This window comes from Benincasa hispida, chromosome 5 (genome assembly GCF_009727055.1).
Source record: "Benincasa hispida cultivar B227 chromosome 5, ASM972705v1, whole genome shotgun sequence".
In the NCBI taxonomy this organism is placed as follows: Eukaryota; Viridiplantae; Streptophyta; class Magnoliopsida; order Cucurbitales; family Cucurbitaceae; genus Benincasa; species Benincasa hispida.
In genome coordinates, this window is record NC_052353.1 from 7,566,705 (window position 1) to 7,586,275 (window position 19,571).

General features: G+C 35.6%; 1 protein-coding gene across 1 annotated transcript; it reads right to left on the minus strand.

Annotated features, from left to right (window-relative positions):
• Window positions 1–293: 293 nt before the first annotated feature.
• LOC120078246 lies at window positions 294–12,968 on the minus strand. Its single transcript, XM_039032471.1, has 4 exons — window positions 12,837–12,968; window positions 2,864–2,938; window positions 2,545–2,705; window positions 294–1,618 (listed from the first exon to the last, which is right to left on the minus strand). The coding sequence occupies exons 1-4, from the start codon at window positions 12,878–12,880 to the stop codon at window positions 1,560–1,562; spliced, it is 339 nt and encodes a 112-aa protein (XP_038888399.1). The 5' UTR covers window positions 12,881–12,968; the 3' UTR covers window positions 294–1,559.
• Window positions 12,969–19,571: the final 6,603 nt, after the last annotated feature.

Below are 19,571 nucleotides of genomic sequence, written 5' to 3' on the forward strand. Positions count from 1 at the left end.
CTTTACAACTTCTTGTAACAACTACAGAGTGGGCCACATTCAATAGTCTTACCAAGATGAGATACTCAATTTTATCCATATACTTATTAGACCATTTAGGCTATATACAGTTAACTTGATCCTATTTATGTCACTACATAAAGTTAAAGTGTTCAAACTATAGCCATGGATATGTTTATTGGATTTTCATAATAGAATGCAAAATCAACAACTTATTATTATTGATAAATAGAATGTTTAACACGAACTGTGAGTTCTAGGACATTCCCAACATGGTATGATTTATCTTGCATTTGCTGGTGGCCTTGAGGCCCTTGATGAAAGCTTGGCGGTGTACCTTTCGTTTGAATGAAGAAGGATTACTCCTTGCTCAAGTAAGTACCTTTATTTCCTTGTTGGTTTCCCCCAGTTGGATCAGTCTGTTGACTCCCTTTCCATGATAAATTTGGATGGTTTCTCCATCCAAGGTTATATGTGTTGCTGAAGAGATTGTTGATAATAAAACAAACTACTAAGGGTTATGTGAGCACATGTCAAAGGTGTGCGGCTCACTATATCCCATGCATCCAACCGCCGCAACTTGGCTCAATGCATTGACTTAATTTATACTATTGACATTTACTTGATTCAATGCCACAGTCTTTAACAAGTTAGTCACAACCACCATTTGTGCTGAGAGGGCTGTGACCGTAACCATTTTAGTGCTCCAGCATTCGTAGTTCTCTTTTCCACAATTCTAGTTCCATACTTATTGTTTACCCATTCATCATTATTCCTCGAAATTCTATCCAAAATTTTCTTAGCCTTTATGTAAGTTTTGCCTAACAAACCTCCTACTGCTGCAAAATCAACTATTCATTGCGATAGCTTGTTCAAACCTTCGTAGAATATCTCTATCTGGATGCAATCTGGCAACCCATTGTGTGGACAATTTCTAACAAGCCTTTTAAATCTGGCCCAAGCATCACCCAAATTTTCTACATCATTCTACTTGAAATTAGCAATATCTCGTCTGCATTTGGCGTTCATAGTTGGTAGGAAGTATTTTTGCATGAATTTCTCAATCATGTGCTCCCATGTTGAGATTTCCTCCAACTCAAGATAGTACGCCCATTGCCTCACCTCATCACTGATAGAAAAGGGAAACAATGATAGTTTAATTCCTTAAGCTATGATTCCATGAATCACAAAGGTGTTGCAGATCTCCATGAAGCTCTTTAAGTGCACATGTCGATCTTTGCCTGTCACACCACCAAACTGACCTGTTGCTTGAATCATTTCCAACATAATCGACTTCATCTCAAACCTTATGCCATAAAAATCCGAACTCATGATTCCTGGTGAGGAATCATATAGGTTTGACGACGCATATAAGTTTGATAGGTATGTTTCGATCATGTGCCAATAAAATGGGATTGACCTGTGCGTCTATTGTTATTGGATAAGTTTGGTGCATTGGGATTCTCTTGTTGTTTAGCCATATTTCTGTGTCTTTGTCTTCTACACCAGTTAGCTCTGGCTCTCAGGGTCAATATTGAACTCCGCTTGTGTACCATTGCTCACATACTATTGGAAAAATTCCGACAAAAATTTGCAATACTCCTTAAGTGGGGTTTTCCTGTGAATTAAAGCCAAAAACCAAATTAGTTAATCTTAAGCAAGATCCCCAACAACGGTGCCAAAAATTTGTTGTGTGCTCAATTGTGCTTAGTTAATCTAATAAAAATCTCCAAATCACACAAGTTTTCTCTTAAAAGCCCCAAGTATAAACCTAATGATATGTAGTCTTGGTGAAGATCAAGGTCGAACATAGGGATTTTGATTAAATAAAAACAATGTTAATGGTTATTTACTTAAAATGCGGGGAAGTAATCAAATAAAGAAGAGATTGTTGATGTTTAAGGCATAAACTAAAAAGTAACTAAATAAGTAATGCAAATCCGGTGGTGATTGTGTAAGGTAGATGCACAACATAGTAGTTAGAAAAAATAGATAAGAAGATGGAGTTGAGATAAGCAACCTTCGATCCTTTAAACTTAATAACAAGCTTCTGTTCATGTTCGTAACCTTTAAAGACTACACCTCTCAGCGAGTTAACCACATAAATCATATTTCTATGATGCACGCTTAGATTACTTGGAACGTAAGGTTATATTTATTTCTAAACACACTACTTAATTAGTTTAGCGAGATCCACAATCACTTGCTCTCTCTAATAGTTGATTGTTACCATTTGATTTAATTAGCTAGATGGAATCAAAAGTCGGATTTAAGTACACACTAAACCAAATAAACTTTCACTTATCATTAAACTCGCTGGAATAAGGATTAACTCATCCCAACTCGCTAATGATTTAGCTACTCATGAAAAAGTAAAAAAAAAATGGAAGAGATAGAAGATGGAATAGTTGAAGCCATGATATGTATTAAAATAAATTAAATATGTTCTTTATAATATGAGAGGAAAAATGTGCAGAAATGGAAATACAAAATTGAGAAGTAAAATAAAAAGATGAATAGATGAGGAGGATGATTATCGACAACCATTTCTTGCTTCCCATAGGTCTGATGTAAAGGTGCTGATGTGCTCTGCAGTGGAACGATAGAGAAAAGCTTCTCTTGAGTTCTTCTTCTCCTGCACCGATGGTGGTAATTCTTCGAGGAAGATTACCTTAGGAATGAGGAATGGTGTAGGGATGAAAACCCTAAGGCACAGTGGAAGCCATAACATACAGAACCCAAAATTTATTTCAAAATGGCATTTAAAAACAAAACAATTTTTTTTAAAAAATAAAAACTACAGATCAAAATAGATTAAGCATGCAATTCTAGAAACAAAACCTACAAAGAGAAGAAACCCTACCTTGCAAACCTTTTAGGAATTCTGTGGTACTCTTTTGTACGATTTGGGATTGGACACCACCACTTGGAGTCCTCCCTATTCTTGCAGAAAAATTGAGAATTTGAGAATTGTGGGATTTTCTATAGAAATTGGGAGGATTTTGGGAAAAACATAGAGAGTTTTTGCTTCTACAAGAAAAAAAATAATAAAGAAAAAAAGAAAAAAAAGAGAAATAAAAAAAACTGCTCTACTTTCAGCATCTTTTTTCTTTATACAAAGAGAATGAGAGAGAGAAGTGAGGAGATGTGGGATTCATCCAACCTCTCTAATGGAGAGTTACATTTTTATTTAATTAAAATTAAATAAAAATATTTATTTAATTTAACTAAATAAATAAAAACCAATAACCATTTAAATCATAATTAAATGGTTCCATCTTACATAACCTATGGTTTTAATGTGCATCTAATGTGCATTAATTTTAACCTATAGTTTTGATTTAATTAGTTTAATTAAATTCAGGTTTTAATTTAATTTAATTTAATTTAATAATTAATTAATTCTTCAATCTATTAATCATCTAATTAAATATCACATTTAATTTAATTTCCCATTTGAATCATATTAAAAAACACTTCTCTCATTTAACCTATAGTTTTAATGTGCATCCAATGCACATTAGTTTTAACCTATAGTTTTCAATATGAATCTTATTCATATTGAATTAATATTTGAGCTCCTTTCAAATACTTCGTTCTCGCATTTACTAATTTTGAATCATATCCAAAATTAATAATAAAGTCTAAAACAAAACTTTATACTAAAATGTATCAACATACATTAAAAAATCCCAATTTTGAATTTGAACATTTCAAATTCAATTTAATGATAAATTACCTCAATACACTTTACAAGTTAGGAAGGGAACCTAATGGACCTGTAGATCAGAAGCTCCAACGATGTAAGATTAATTGGATAAACTCATGAACCAAATTAATCAATATTCGTTAACTGTGGGTACACTTTACTAAAGACCCACAACTGCACTCTTCTCACTACATATATGTTTTTATGTCCATGGATATAGACCAATAACAACAAGTTAGTCTTCACGAGTGTTCGTAACATTAGTTGGGTCAAATTACCATTTTACTCTTAGGTTACCTCTACATCCTTAAGTACCAGTGCTCCTCTAATGAATAACATATTTATGGTTCAACCATTAAAAAGAAATTCCTCTCGAGCCAGTGAGAGGGTAGGGCCCTTTATTCAAGTTCCAAAGACACCACTTAAGGAACACTCATCTACTTACCTTGAAGTCGAGAAGGAGTGAAATTCATCTTGTATGATTATGTTCTCAACTACCCACTCGGTCTTATCCTTACAATTAGGCATATTGAGTCAGCGAACTGGCCACTCTCACCCATACAAATCAAAAGGACAATTCCTCGTGAACAAAAGTTCATAATATACTCAGGACTAAGACTAAGTTGTCTAGGTCATCCTATTGAAACAGAAACCTAACTAGTCAATGGAGTTACATCTAGTGGTTACTATTTCGCGGTCTGATCTTTGCAAACTCATTGCCCAGGATACCTCCACTCATGTATCTACTATAGACTCTTTAGGTTGTATCTTGAACATTGATTCCTATATGTCTTTACATATGGTTCAAGACTCATAAGACAGCTTAGGATGTTAGTTTATTGAATTTTAGGGTTAATAAGACAGAATTAAATAAAACATCAATAACACTTATTGAGAAAAACATTAATAACTATTTATTAATGACTGTCATTTGATTACATTCACTATTTATTATGGCATAAAACCCAACAAACTCCCTGAACTAAAACTCTAGTTAGTGGGATGTACATTACAAAAACAACGAGGATGCTACAAATACAAATCAAAATATAATAAACTAGGGTATCTCATACCCATTACACATCTCCCATTGCCTTAGATCACACAATGTACATATCTCGAACACTTCTCATTGTATAGCTGAGAGAGCCTTCGTAAATGGATCAGCAATGTTGTGCTCGGAATCGATCTTTTTGACGATCACATCTCCTCATTGCACAATCTCTCATATCAAGTGATACTTCCTTTCAATGTGCTTTCCTCGTTTGTGGCTATGAGGTTCTTTCGAGTTGGCCACAACCCCACTATTGTCACAATATAAGGTGATCGACAAGTTCATGTTTGGAACAACTTCCAAATCATTTAGAAACTTCCTTAGCCAAACTGCTTCCTTTGCTGCTTCACAAGCAGCTACATACTCAGCCTCCATGGTTGAGTCTGCAATGCATCCTTTCTTAATACTACGCCATACTACAACTCCCTCGTTTAGGGTGAACACTGATCCTGACGTGAACTTCCTAAAATCCTTGTCAGTTTGAAAATTAGAGTCTGTGTATCCTATAAAAATCAAATCCTTAGCTCCATACACTAGAATATAGTCCCTTGTTCTCCTAAGATACTTGAGGATATTCTTAGCCGCAGTCCAGTGGTCTAACCCTATATTGGATTGATACCTACTAACTATTCCCACTACATAACAAATTTCTATCCTAGCGTAGAGCATTGCATATATTAAGCTGCCCATAGTTGAGGCATAGGGAATACGTCTCATGTTCTTAACTTCTTGAGGTGTCTTAGGACACTGCTCCATTGACAAATGAACTCCATGCTTGAAAGGCAATAAACCCTTCTTAGAGTTCTACATTGAATATCAAATCAACATCCTGTTGATATAAGTTGCTTGAGACATAACTAGCATTCTATTCTTATGATCTCTAATTATTTGGATCCCAAGAACATACTGTGCCTTTTCTAAATCTTTCATTTGGAGTTGGGCTGCTAGCCACTTTTTAACACAGTAAGGTATTCTACATCATTCTGAATGAGTAGGATATCGTCCACATAAAGTACTAATAAAGCTACTTTATCATTGATGATCTTCTTATAAACACAAGGCTCATCAACACTTTGGTCAAAGCCAAAAGGTTTAATCGCAATATCAAACCTAATATTCCAAGAGCTGGATGCCTGTTTCAACCCATAAATGGATTGATTCAGTCTACAAACTTTTTGCTCCTGGCCTTATGCTATGAACCCCTCGTGCTGAGACATAATGAAATTCTCTTCAAGATTGCCATTCAGAATGGCTGTCTTGACATCCATTTGTCATATTTCAGTCATAATATGTGGTTATGGACAAGAGAATTCGTATAGATTTAAGCATATCAATAGGGAAAAAAGTTTCCTCGTATTAAACCCCTTCCCTTTGGGTATAACCCTTTGCTACGAATCTAGCTTTGAAGGTCTATACCTTCCAAGCTACATCTCTCTTTCTCTTATAGATTCATTTACACCCTATGGGTTTAACCCCATCAGGTGGATCTACAAGATCCTATACTGAATTGAAGTACATTGACTCCATTTCAAGGTCCATGGCTTTGACACATTGGTTCTTGTCTACGACATTCATTGCATACCTGATCCCTAACGCCATCATCTGGAATGACGATCTAAGTTTCAATTAAACCCAAGTAACAGTCAGGTTGTGCTACAACCCTTCCACTGTGTTGAGGCACTCTCAACAATTGAGAAGGATGAGACTGACTTGAAGTGCTAGTCCCTTCATTAACTCTTAATGAAGGACCAACATCATCATCAACAACTTTTGTTGATTCTTTAGTAGCTTTATATAATTCTAATTTGCTTCGTGGTTTATGATCTCTCATGTGGTCTTCTTGTTGGGATCGATGTCTTAATTCTCTCGGAGTCTCGTAGTTTGTAATGTATACACATTGTTATGAATAAAATAAGAGTTATTTTAGCTCGCATTTATTCATATCCAATAAACAAAGCTCCATGGTTATTGTATGTGAACTTAAGCATGTATATGAGATATACAAGTGGATCATGACTTAAGAGATAACCTAAAAAGGTCTGTAGTATAAGAATTAAGGAGGAATACTTGATCCTGGTGACACTACGGATACGACCCTCTTTGTAAAGGTTTGCAAGTGTTGTGAAGTACTACAGATGGTAGATCCTGACCATTCATGTGGAGACATGCGAGCAGGGGTGTCATATACAAAGAGTTTATATAAGACCGGACCACGAGATGACAAGTCTCTGTATATAACGTCGTTGATATTGGAGACTTACATCTCACCTAAACGACCATAGGTGACATGAACCCAATCCTGAGTGTTTTGAGAACTCTTGCCTTTAAGGGTGGTCCTTTGATTAGTATGGGTGAGAGTGGCCAGATTGCCTACTCAATATGCCTACCTTTTTAGGGATTTGATTGATTTGAGAGCTGAGAACTCAATTACACAAGATGGAATTCACTCCTTCCCTGAAGCAGGGGTAAGTAGATATATTGCTCCCTTAAAGACTGATTTCGGGTCTTGAACATAGTGGCCACAACTTCTCTTTGGAAGAGAGGACTCAGTCATAGTAGAACTATGACTTATGTTCATTAGAGGGATCAGTGGTACTTAAGGAGTTAGATGTAACTACAGGGGCATAACGGTTATTGGTCCAACTGTACTTACGAGTGATCTGTAAAGGGTTATCGCATTGTTGATTGGTTGATATGGACACATAATATATCTTTAGTAAGGAGAGTTCAAATGTCGATCTTTAGTAGAGTAACTGACAGTTAATGAATGGGGGATCTTGTGACTAAAGAGTTTAGTTAATTATTCGCATATCGTTGGAGCTTCGAGCTACAGGTCTATAAGATCCCTTTGGTAGCTCAATGGATTCAAGTTGAGAATCGGTTCTTGGTGTTGATTTGAAATGTTCAAATTGATAAGAGGAAATTCGATTATATATGATATGATCGGTGTGATGTATGAGATACATCAAGTGGAAGATTAAAGTAAATGAAATTTACATTAAGTACCATGAAATATAAAAAGAACTATGGTTTATATGTTTCTTGAGATGAAATATTAAAAACTATAGGTTATAAATATAATATTGTAAGTTGATTATCATATATATTTATGATAATATTAATTATTAGATAATTATATCTTTTTCTCTAATAACCAATTATTGGTAGTTTCTTGGTAACCGTGAGATAAAAGGAAAAATATTTTCCTAAATTTAGTAGTTGTATAATTGAGATTTTCTATTCTCGGAATTACTCACGGAAAGGCTGTCAAGTGGATTAGATTCATTAAACGATAGCTGAAGAGAAACTAAATGATCGTGGAGTGACACTACACGATAGTTCACTCAGCTGGCCATTAGCTAAACGATCGCGGAGTTTTTGCTAAACGATCGCATAACATTTGTTAAACGATTGGGCATCGTCTATACGATAAACCTTTATCATCTCCCACTTGCTAAATTATTTACACGATTGTTCTTCCTATGGTCTCTTCCTCTAACCAAGTCCCTACATAGCCCACACTTCTAGATTCTCACACCGAGAGCACCAAGGTAGCCATTGTAGTGGTGTCATACTCAACTCAACGTAGTCGAGGATTTGGAGGCCGTTCGTTGAGTTCGCGGTGTTCGTGTGGTGGTTGCTGATTGACCGTGTTGTGTTGCGATCACTGTGTTCAAGCGTTCATGAGTTATAGTCTTGGAGATTGTATAAGCGTTCGTGATCGAGGGATTTTGAAGATGAATCTTCAAAGGTATGTTTATTCTTTCCCTTGATCTTATTAAAAGCATGTTGTAATTTCGTATGTTGCATGACCAGTTAGTTTTCGTTTGTTGATTGTTATTGTGTATGTTTAAATACAAACGGAATTTGGAACGATCATTCCACTTCTCATGGAAATCCTCATGTCCGATTTCCTTCACTTCTTCCAAGAATGTAGCGTTTTTTAATACAAACAATTTGTTTTCTTATGGATTGGAGAATAGACCAGCTCTCGTTTACTTATAGTAACCAACAAATTGGCATAATCTTAAATGAAGTTCCAATTTCTTAGGTTTTGTCACTAACACATATGTTGGACAACCCAGATTCTGAAGTAGTGGAAACTAGGTTTACCCCCCCCCCCCCGCCATGACTTGAAAGGTGTTTTAGAAACACTCTTTGAGGGAACGTTGTTCAAGATATGAACTGCAATCTCTACTGCATACCCCCAAAACGAGCTAGGCAATTGAGCATAGCTCATCATAGAATGAACCATGTCTAACAAGGTTCTATTTGTCCTTTTTAAAAGACACAGTTGTTGAGGTGTACTGGGTGCTGAGAGTTGAAATTGGATTCCATGTTCTATCATATACTCTTAGAATCTTATATCCATATTCCTGTCTCTTATACACATCTAGATGTGTATAAGAGACCTATACAAAGGAGTTTTTATAAGACTGGACCACGAAGTGTTATAGTCTCGTTATATAACACTGTTCATGACAGAGACTTCACTTCACTAGGATGACCATAGGTAACATGACCTAAATCATGAGTGAGTTGTGAACTCGTCCTTTTGAGGGGGGTCCTTTGATTTAGATGGGTGCAAGTGGCCAGATTGCCAACTCAAACCTACCACTTTGGGGATTTGTCTGATTTGGGAGCTGGGAACTCAGCTACACAAGATGGAATTCACTTCTTTCTGGAAGTAGGGGTAAGCAGATAGATTTTTCCCTTAAGGGCTGATTCCGAGGCTTGAACGATGTGATGCCACATACCTTTTCATGGCCTGTGAAGTGTCCACACATAGTAGAACTATGTTATATTATTCATTAGAGGGATCAGTAGTACTTAAGGAGTTAGATGTAACTACAGGGACAAAATGATAAATTGGCACAGTTGTACTTACAACCATCTGTGAAGAGTTATCGTACTGTTGATTGGTTATATCCGATAGATACAGAAATATATCTGTTGTGAGAAAAGTATAGCTGTTGGTATTTAGTGGAATGTCTGGCAGTTAACGGATGGTAGATCTCGTGGCTAAAGAGTTCAGTTAGCTATTCACGTACAGTTGGAGCTTCGAGCCATAGGTTCATAAGGTCCCATTCGTAGTTCAATGGATTCAATTTGAGAATCAGTTTTTGGGTCCATTTGAAGTGTTCAAATTGACAAGAGGAAGTTTGGTTATATATGATATGATTAAACTGGTCAATTATATATGATATAGTTGACATGATGTATGAGATACATTAATTGGAGGAAAAGGATAAAATATGATTTACATCTAGTGGAGGAGAAAAAGACTATGGTTTATATGTTGCATATGATGTGATATTAAACTATAGGTTATAAATATAATATGATTATTTTTTTTATTTAAACAATTATGAAATAATTGTTGGTTTTTCTCCATAACCGCACGAGATAGTGGGAGGTTACATTCAGTTCTCTTAATTGAAGGATAGAATGAAAATAGTTTTCATTTTGCAAAGAGATCGGATAATCGCTTCATGATTTAGTACACTGCCCATCATCTAGTAAACGAGAGCATACACGATAGCTCAAGTTATCCTAAACGGTCGTGTACACGCATATTTTTCTTAAACTATCGCGTAGCTTTTCCTAAATGATTGCATAGTCTTTTCTAAGCGATCACGCGTGCAAGCGATTTACCTAAATGATCGTCTAAACGATCAGTCCGATCATGTACCTTTTGCTAAACAATTAAGCACCCGTCTACGCGATAGACATAAAACCTCTCGCACTTGCTTGGTCATGGTAAATGATCGTTGTTTCCTCCTCCCCTCTACCAAATCCAACAGAGCCCATACCTCCTGGATTCTCACTCCGGGAATACCGAGGTTACCAAGTGGTGGTGTCCTTCTTTTTGCCTATTCATGAGAAGTCCGTTCGGTGGTAGACAACAACGAGATTTCGTGGACGATAGACTTGATGATCTCAGCGACAACAAGAGTTGCCTTCCTGAACGAGAGCGAGATTTCAAGGGAAGAAAAGTTCTTCCAAAGGTATGTCTCTCATTCCTTTGTTGTTTAAATTTGTAAAGCATGCCATAATTTGTTTGTAAATGCATAACTTGTATTTTTGATTGTGAATGCGGTATTTCTATCACAATGAATTTGGAATGATCTTGCTTCTGCTCATAGATACTCTTTGATAAGAGTTCCTTCAATTAGTATTAGAGCCATGTTCTGATATTCCAAATCCATTGTACAAAAGGGTTCTTTCCCAGCATGGGCTGCAAGGTGATTGAGCAAAAAGGTTCTCACCCCAACCTAGGTTTATGTTTAAGGGACAGAGCAAAAGGATTATCTCTTAAACAAGGATATCTAATGTTGAGGGATCGAGCAAAAGGGTTCTCTCTCAATTAGGAATCAGTTCAACTATGTTTTCAAATACGATGAGTTTTAAAGTTTATATACATGTTTGCTTGGCAAGTTCCCAGTTTTCAGTATTCAGTTTTTTAGCTTTCAGTTTAAGCATGAGATTTATATTTCTATTAAGTCACTCACTGGGCTAGTAGCTCACCCATTTTAAACGTTTTTACTCCCCAGATAATAATCACCTCCCCATAAGATAACTGAGTTGCTACTCTGCCACCTAAAGTCTCCGGCTAAAAGTTAACTTTAGGTGTTGGTTCTGTTAATATTTGTACACATGTTTTGGTCATATAGGGACTTGTTAGTATGTTGAGACCTATTAGAACTTGGGTTTGTATATGAGTTGAATATATGTTGTTATGGTGAAACTCTGTTGATGTTAAATATGTTAAAAGTTTTAGTTCCTTAGTAAATGTGTGTTGTATCCAAGGTTTCTAAACAAGTTAAGCAGGTCAGTTAGGTAGTAAGTACCACAAAAGGGTTGATAAGTTGCTATCGTCACATTCTCTTCTAGGTTAAAAGGATAATCTGGGAGGGGGTGTGACACATGTACACAATATGATATACATCAAACATCTAACTACTAATGCATAGGGAATTCATTTCATAACCTCAAGAGGTATCTTACAACATTGTTCCTTAGACAAATAAATTCCATACCTGGAAGGTAACATACCTCTCTTGGAATTTTGTATTTTATATCTAGACAACATCTTATCTATATAAGATGCCTGAGCTAACACTAGCATTCTGTTCTTATGATTCCGAACTATTTGGAACCTAAGAACATATTGTGTATCTCCCAAATCCTTCATTTGGAATTGCAATGCCAGTCATCTTTTAACATTAGCTAGACATTCTACTTCATTTCCTATGAGTAGAATATCATCAACTGACCTATGGTCGTGTATGGTGCTATTGGTTGGCACTTCCACCGTCTCTCTCTGTAGTTCACGATGTTTTCCATGTCTCAATTTTGAGGAAGTACATAACATATCCATCTCATGTGGTGGACTTCGCGCCCTTGCAGTTGAACGAGAACCTAAGTTATGAGGAGAAGCCTATACAGATTATTCCAAGGGAAGTGAGGGCTTTGCACAATAGGGAGGTGGCATTGGTGAAGGTTCTATGGTAGAACCATAGTTCGAGAAAGCAATATGGGAAAGAGAGGAGGAAATGAGAGCCCAGTACCCAGAACTCTTTCAAGACTAGAACTTTTGAAGACGAAAGTTTCTTAAGGAGGGTAGATTATGACAAGCCAGATTCCTGAAAATTGTATGTATTTATCTTGATTATTTAATTTTAGACTTCAAATTTTAGAGATTCAGAATTTGTTTATTTTGGTTAAATCGATTTAAATTAATCTTGGTCAAGATATGAAATTAATTCGATTATTAGGAATAGAATTTAATTTTGGCTTTGGATTGGATGGATTTCAATTGAGTCTTAATTGGGGTTGGTGGAGATTTAAATCCTATCGGGATCTTAATTTTTGGGTTGAAGTGACAAAAAAATAATAAATTAAATTTTGGTGTTGTTGGGGAAAAAATATTTTTAGTTCAGGAAAAGGAGGAAATTAGGGTTTAAGAGTTTTTTTTTAATTTATTTAAATGGGCCTCGATTTACGTGCAACTAAAGAAAAAAAAAATAAAGAAAAAATTCTCTTCTTCCTCAAACCAGTGCTCAGCCGTACCTCGTGAGATCCAGACGAGCAAAGCCCCCGTCAGTCGTCGTCATCGATCGCACTGCCAATCACAGTCCAGCCAAATGCTATCGTCGATCGTGCTGCCAATCCCAGCTTAGCCAAGCTCGTCGTTCGTCGCGCCTGAAAACCCTCGGACGTTGTTCGTCCCGCACAATCAACCCGTCGTTCACCACAAAGCTTCGGCGTCTGCGGCAAAATTCATCTAGACAGCTTCGAGTCTACTCGAATGGCCCTCTACTCGCGCCTTGTTGGATAAGGATTTGGTTGTTTTCGGTCAGTTTCTTGGGTTTCTTAAAAAATCTTGGCTATCTAGTGTAATTTTAGTCTGACGATGAGTTCAATTTTGAATTTAGGAATTTGAAGTTAAGGTTTTAGGACGTTTTAGCGGGCTGCTCAATTCTTCAATAGATTTATTTTGGCAAGTTTTGGGATAAGTTATGTGGGGATTGTTGGAATAAATTGTGTATGTTTTGGGGATCGACCTCACAGGTTGAATTGTGTGTTTATGGTTGGCGTTAGGAACCTTGATTCAAACTTATGTTAAACTAAGAAGAAGGTTTTGTGTCTAAAACTCGAGGTAAGCGCTTCATTACTGGTTCACCCTCAAACCCTAGTTGTGGTTAAGTATAAGATTGTACTGAAAGCATGATTCTATGTATTGGTTTGAAATATTATGACTTACCATGATACTTGCTATGTTTGATTGTTGATGGGGTCACAGAGGCTTATGCTTATGCCACGAAAATTATGATTGTACATAAGTGCTATGGTATCTGAATGATGATTTGTTTTGAGTGTGGTTGACCCTTTTCAGGCATGATTAAGGACTATGATTGTATGCTTATAACTATGTTAGACCAATAGTGACTATTAGTATTTTTATTGGGACATGCACATTGTATGTTGTGAGCCTTCAAGATCACGCCTTATGCCTATGATCGTGTTCGTATGAAAGTGTGCCTTCGGGTTCGCCCCTTATGCTTATGCCTATGTCTATACTTACGATGTAAAATGTGCACTTGAGTCCCGATAGGAATGCTAATAGCTCATCTAGTGGGCCCTGTAGCGGGTCACTTACTGGGTATATTTATATACTCATTCTTTTCTCTTCATGTTTTTTAGGTAAAGGTAAAGATAGACCGGCAAATGACAAGAGGGATCTATAACCCGGTCATGACATGATGATGCTTTCGCACTTACGTTTTTATTTTATTTTATTTTTGGCTTGATTTACGTTTTAATTTATCCTAAATCAAAGTCGGGGGTGCCTTGAACAATATTTTATGATATGATTATTTTGGAAATAAAAGTTGTCCTTTTTATTAAATCTTTCTTTGAGAAACATACATTGTCAAGCTTATGCATGTAGTAGTGTACTGGTAGTAGATTAGAAAGTTGGGTCGTTACAAAATTATCCAAAAAACTAATGAAATTAAATAAAATTAAAATAAATATATGTATATTTCATTATTTCATAAGAAAAAAAATACATTTTAAAGTTAAAAATAAGTTCGGGTTGGTTTGGGTTATTATAGGTGACATATGAGCCAACCCAATCCATAAATTTTTTACTTATTTGAACTCAATCCAAAAGAGTTAATAACCCAAAATTGATTCACTCCAAAATTGACGAACTGGTTTTCACTCCTATCATTCACTCAGTCTCTATCTTGGTGTCAATCTAAGAAGCACGAATACTTAAGTTTAACTAATGTGTTCATGTTGGACACATGTCAAATACTTGGACACTCTGACCATGTTGGACACATGTCAAATACTTGGACACTCTGACACTGTTGAACACATATAGAACACTCGTTAATACAACAAATGTATTATATATGCATAGAATACTTTTTGAATAGCACTAAAAAGGCACATGTATGATAATAATAATAACTTTTGTGTGTGAAATATATAAAACTAAATTTTTTTATATAAATGCATCAACCTATCTACTTTTAATTTTCTTTTAGTATAAAATCGATACATATTTTAGAAATGTATATTTTAATAAGCGTGCCCTTGCAGTGTCGTGTACTAGACTTTTAAAATATGGCATCTCACCGTGTTTGTGTCGTGTCGTATCTATGTCTCGTATCTGTATCTATGCTTCTTAGATGTCAATTTTAGTGAAAATTGAGACCAATATTTTGGATAGTGACCATGTTAGGGCAACCATTAGAGTATCTCATTGAGTATCATTGATGCAAATCTTGGTCTCCCAATTTTCACCGAAATTGGCACTGAGATTTTAGGCACATAAACAAGAGTTTTAAATATGTTTCCTTTAATTATACTTAATTTGAGTTCTAAAAGCATGTAAAACTGATTTTCAAGATAGAAGGGTTTCCAGAACATATACCTTTGAAGAATCTTCCAAATTCGAGTTATTCTCCACGAATTTGATCTTCAAATCAGTAATAGACCACCAAGAGTGTCTTCTCTACTATTAGCCTTGGATTTGAGTGGTGGAACTCAGAATTCAAGTGAATTGTGAAGGGAAATGGAGAGGGTCTAGCAACAACTACTTTCTGTAGAAATTTTGAATTTCCAACAAGCATCAATCTCTTCAATTCTAAAATTGAAGTATTTATGTATCTAATACATGCAAGCAATCAACCATAATGCTGGCACTTTAGTTTGACCTTGCAAATGGGCTAGGTGTTGGATTAGCGAGAATTTACTTCAAAACAAAGAAATTTGGAACTTTTCACTATCAAATTTAATTTTCTAATTTTCTAATAATAATTTTCAATTGCTCTTTGATTAATTCAAAATTAATCAAATATAGAATTTTAAGTTCTCAAAATTGAATTTGAAAATTTGAAAATTGAAAATAAATATGATTTTTATTAATTAAAAAAATTTAATTAATTAAATAATAATTGAATATCAAATATTAAATTAATCAAACATCTAATTCCAAACATGAATCCTATTCATGTAACGAATATTTAAATCAATCTTTAAATATTTTAAACTCTTCGATTTCGTTTAATTTTGACAAAATTAAACGTTAATTATATCGAATATAATTATCCAAACCCTAATTGGAAATTTGAACACTTCAAATTTAAAACCCTAAATTCAATTTGAACATTTCAAATTGAAAATATTAAATTTGATTTTGAACATTTCAAAATCACTCAATTCACTCATCCAAGGTGTTAATGTTTTATGAGCTAGTAGAGGAACTTATGAACCTACGGATCATGAACTCTAATGATTTGAGATTAATTTGGTTAAACACTAAAGATCAAATTAATCAATATTCGTTAACTACCGAGTTACACCACTATAGCTTGATAACTGCACTCTTCACACTGTAGATATATTTTTGCCTACTTGATTTAACCATAATTAGTAAGTCGACCATTCACAGGTTGTTCGTAATAACGGCTGGGTCAAATGCTGTTTTACCCCTGGAATTACATCTTGCACCCTATGTCCCCAACTATCTACCTGGTCTTATCCCTGAAATGGGAGGCTTATTGAGCTGACGCTGTTGAGCCAATCCTCACCTATGCAAATCTAAGGATAATCTCGAATAAACAGGAGTTCAAAGTTAGCTCAAGATTAAGATCGAATTACCGAGGTCATTTATTCAAAACAATCAATCTTAAATAGTAAACAACATTTACAAAGTAAGAATGACTTATTTCTTGGTCCGATCTTATACAAACTCATTGCATAGGGCGCCCACACTTCTCATGTCTCTACATGAACGATTCAGGATCACATCGTTTATACTATCAACAAAGCGGTCGCATCCGATAGTGTTATTAAAATAAGGTATCCTACCTTATGCATATACTATACACCGTTTTGGCTATTTACTCGAACTTGATCTAACTTTATGTCTCCACATAAAGTTCAAGTATTCATATAATAGCCATGGATCTTAGTTTATTGGATTTAATCTTTATAAGTGCAATTTAAAAATTCAATATCAACTTTATTGAATAAATGTCAATAACATCTTTATTGTTAATAGAAAATGTTTAACTTCACAAAGTGAGAGTTTTAGGACATACAACCCAACATCTACAAGATTTACCATTCACTGAAATCATTACTTTCTTGCTGCCTTAACAGGTTAAAAAGATAAAGTTCAAACAATCCCTTAACCCAATTGGAGATATTTAGACAAGTTGTATTTGGACCCTCATTATATACATTTATAATATTTAATGGTAGGCTTCTTCATTACGTCCTCTTTAGAGAAGACAATTTTCATAAACGAAAAACTAATGACTAAAACATGAAATGAAGGGTTTATCAAATAAGTCCTTAGTTATTGGTCACACTACAAATTTTTTGATGTATTGTATTTTTATTGGTCCATTTATTACATTAGACAACTAAAAATACACCAAAAAAAGTCAAGTAGATATTGTACCAAATTGAGTGTCATGTTGATAAGAAACCATTAATTTTTCTATGCAAGCAGATCTAATGTATTTTTTAATTTGAATTACAAAAAGAATTATTCAAATTCTTGTTACAAAATATGATCCAATTAATTGGAATCATAATGTTTGAAGATATAAACCTACATAAACATTAGTTTTTTAATCAATTTTTACACTTAATATAAAGAAAATCTCGAATCCATATGCTACATATAAATAACTTCGTTTTTGTTTACTAACTCTAGAATTGTTTAAAATATGTGTGACACCCCGAAAAAAAGCAAAGAAAAGAAAAAAATGTGTTAATAAATATAAATTTATTTTGTTATTTTGGGAATTAGGGTTAGGAGAGAAGAAAGTCTTTAAATATTCCCTCGATATGTGTGCAAGTAAAACAAAGAAAAGGGAAATCAATTTTTTTCCTTTCTTCTCTTCTCCTTCGCGTGGCCGCCAGACCCCCCGTCCCCGATTTTTTTCTTCTTCTCCCAGCCGCCCAAGTCCTATCGTGCTGCTGCCGCTCAGCCAGCCGTGGACCTCGTTCGAATCAGCCACTCCACTCGATTCCGCCGTCGATCGAGACCCATTCGTGCCATCGATAAGTTACCTACTGTCGGTTCGCCCTCAAGCCTAAGTATTATTAAGTGTTGGTTCCTATGTTGACTTGAATTGTTATGACATGTTTGTTGGTTAGTTGAAATTATGGAAATTTGGGTTGATGCCATGAGATTGTGATATTATGTGTTGTTACAATGTTTGATTGAGGCACGAATTGTGAGATTATTTTGAAATCTTGGCATGATTTTAGTCTATGATTGTATGCTTACGCCTATGTGAGATTGATAGTGATTGTTAGCATTCTTATCGGTTTACACATATTATATGTCGTGAGCCTTCGGGTTCACCTTATGCTTACGCTACAATGTTCCCTTGGGATCATCATTTATGGTTATGATTGTGCCCTCCAGGGTCACTACTTACGAAAGCGTACCTTCGGGTCCGCCCCTTATGCTTATGCCTATGCTCTATACCTACAATGCATAATATGCACCTAGTCTCGATAGGAAGTCGAATAGTTCACTTAGTGGGCCCAGTAGTGGGTCGCTTACTGAGTATGTTTATATACTCATCCTTTTCCTTTCATGTTTATCAGGTAGAGGTAAAGGTAGACCGGCGAATAACAAGAGGGATCCGTGACTCGGTCATTTGGACATGTTATCGCTTCCACACTTACGTTTCTTTTGATAGGGTCTGATTTAGAAATCTGGCATTTTAAAATTTATGAATATTTCATTATTTCATTTGTTAATTTGTTTAATTTCTATTTATTTTAAATTTGGGTTAGAGGTACCCTGATCGGTGTTTTTAGGATTTTGTTATTGAGTCTTATTTAAATGAACTAAAGTTTTCAATTCTCTTATTTAAATTTTTCCTTGAGAAGTTTGTTGTCAAGCCTATGCCTACATAAAGTAACATCCTAGGAGTTGAATAAGAAATTTTGGATCTTTACAGTTAGTATCAGAGTCTAAGTTTTAGGTTCAATAGATTGACTTACCTCGTGAGTTCAAAATGTTCCTTATGGCCCACGAACGGATCTCTCGTCATCGCTAGGTACGTCCCTTAAAAAGATGGGGGTCCTCTAGGAAATTATGAATGAAACTTTACCTGTCGTATTGTCGTATTTGATGGGTTTCCCTGTAAGCATCTTGTTCAACCATTTTGTGTGGTTATTATGTTATGGCACCATGAACTAGAGGAAGGGGAAGTCAAGGTAAGAATGTTGTTGGGAAGCATGACCTTAATGTACAAGACCTTGAGGTGCAAAGCCCAGAGACGCGGTACCCATCGCCTCTTGACCCTTCTGGGTCAACTTGGCAAAAGGTTAGACCAAGAAGCAGGCCTCGAAATTCGACCGTGGCCCCGCCAAAATCGTCACCCTTAGAGATTCCGACGGAGTATACTGCCATGCTGCAGCAATTGGGAATGTCGTCATGCAGGTTGTGGTTGAGCAGCTAAGGGACATTGTGGCCGAGCAGATAGCTCAGCATGCATGGTCACAGCAGATGCCACCCCCATCAGGCTCGACACCATAAGTTCAAACCCAAGAAAGGGCACTAAATCAGGCTGGGGCAGGCCCTTCTTTGGAGGCCGAGTACCTACGGAACTTCAAGAAGTATGATCTTCTGACATTTAATGGGTCTCTAAAAGACCCATTAAAGCATAATTGTGGTTGTCCACTATGGAAGGGATTTTTCAGTACATGAAGTGTCCAAAATGGCAAAAATTGTAGTGTGTTGCCTCTGTTCTCATC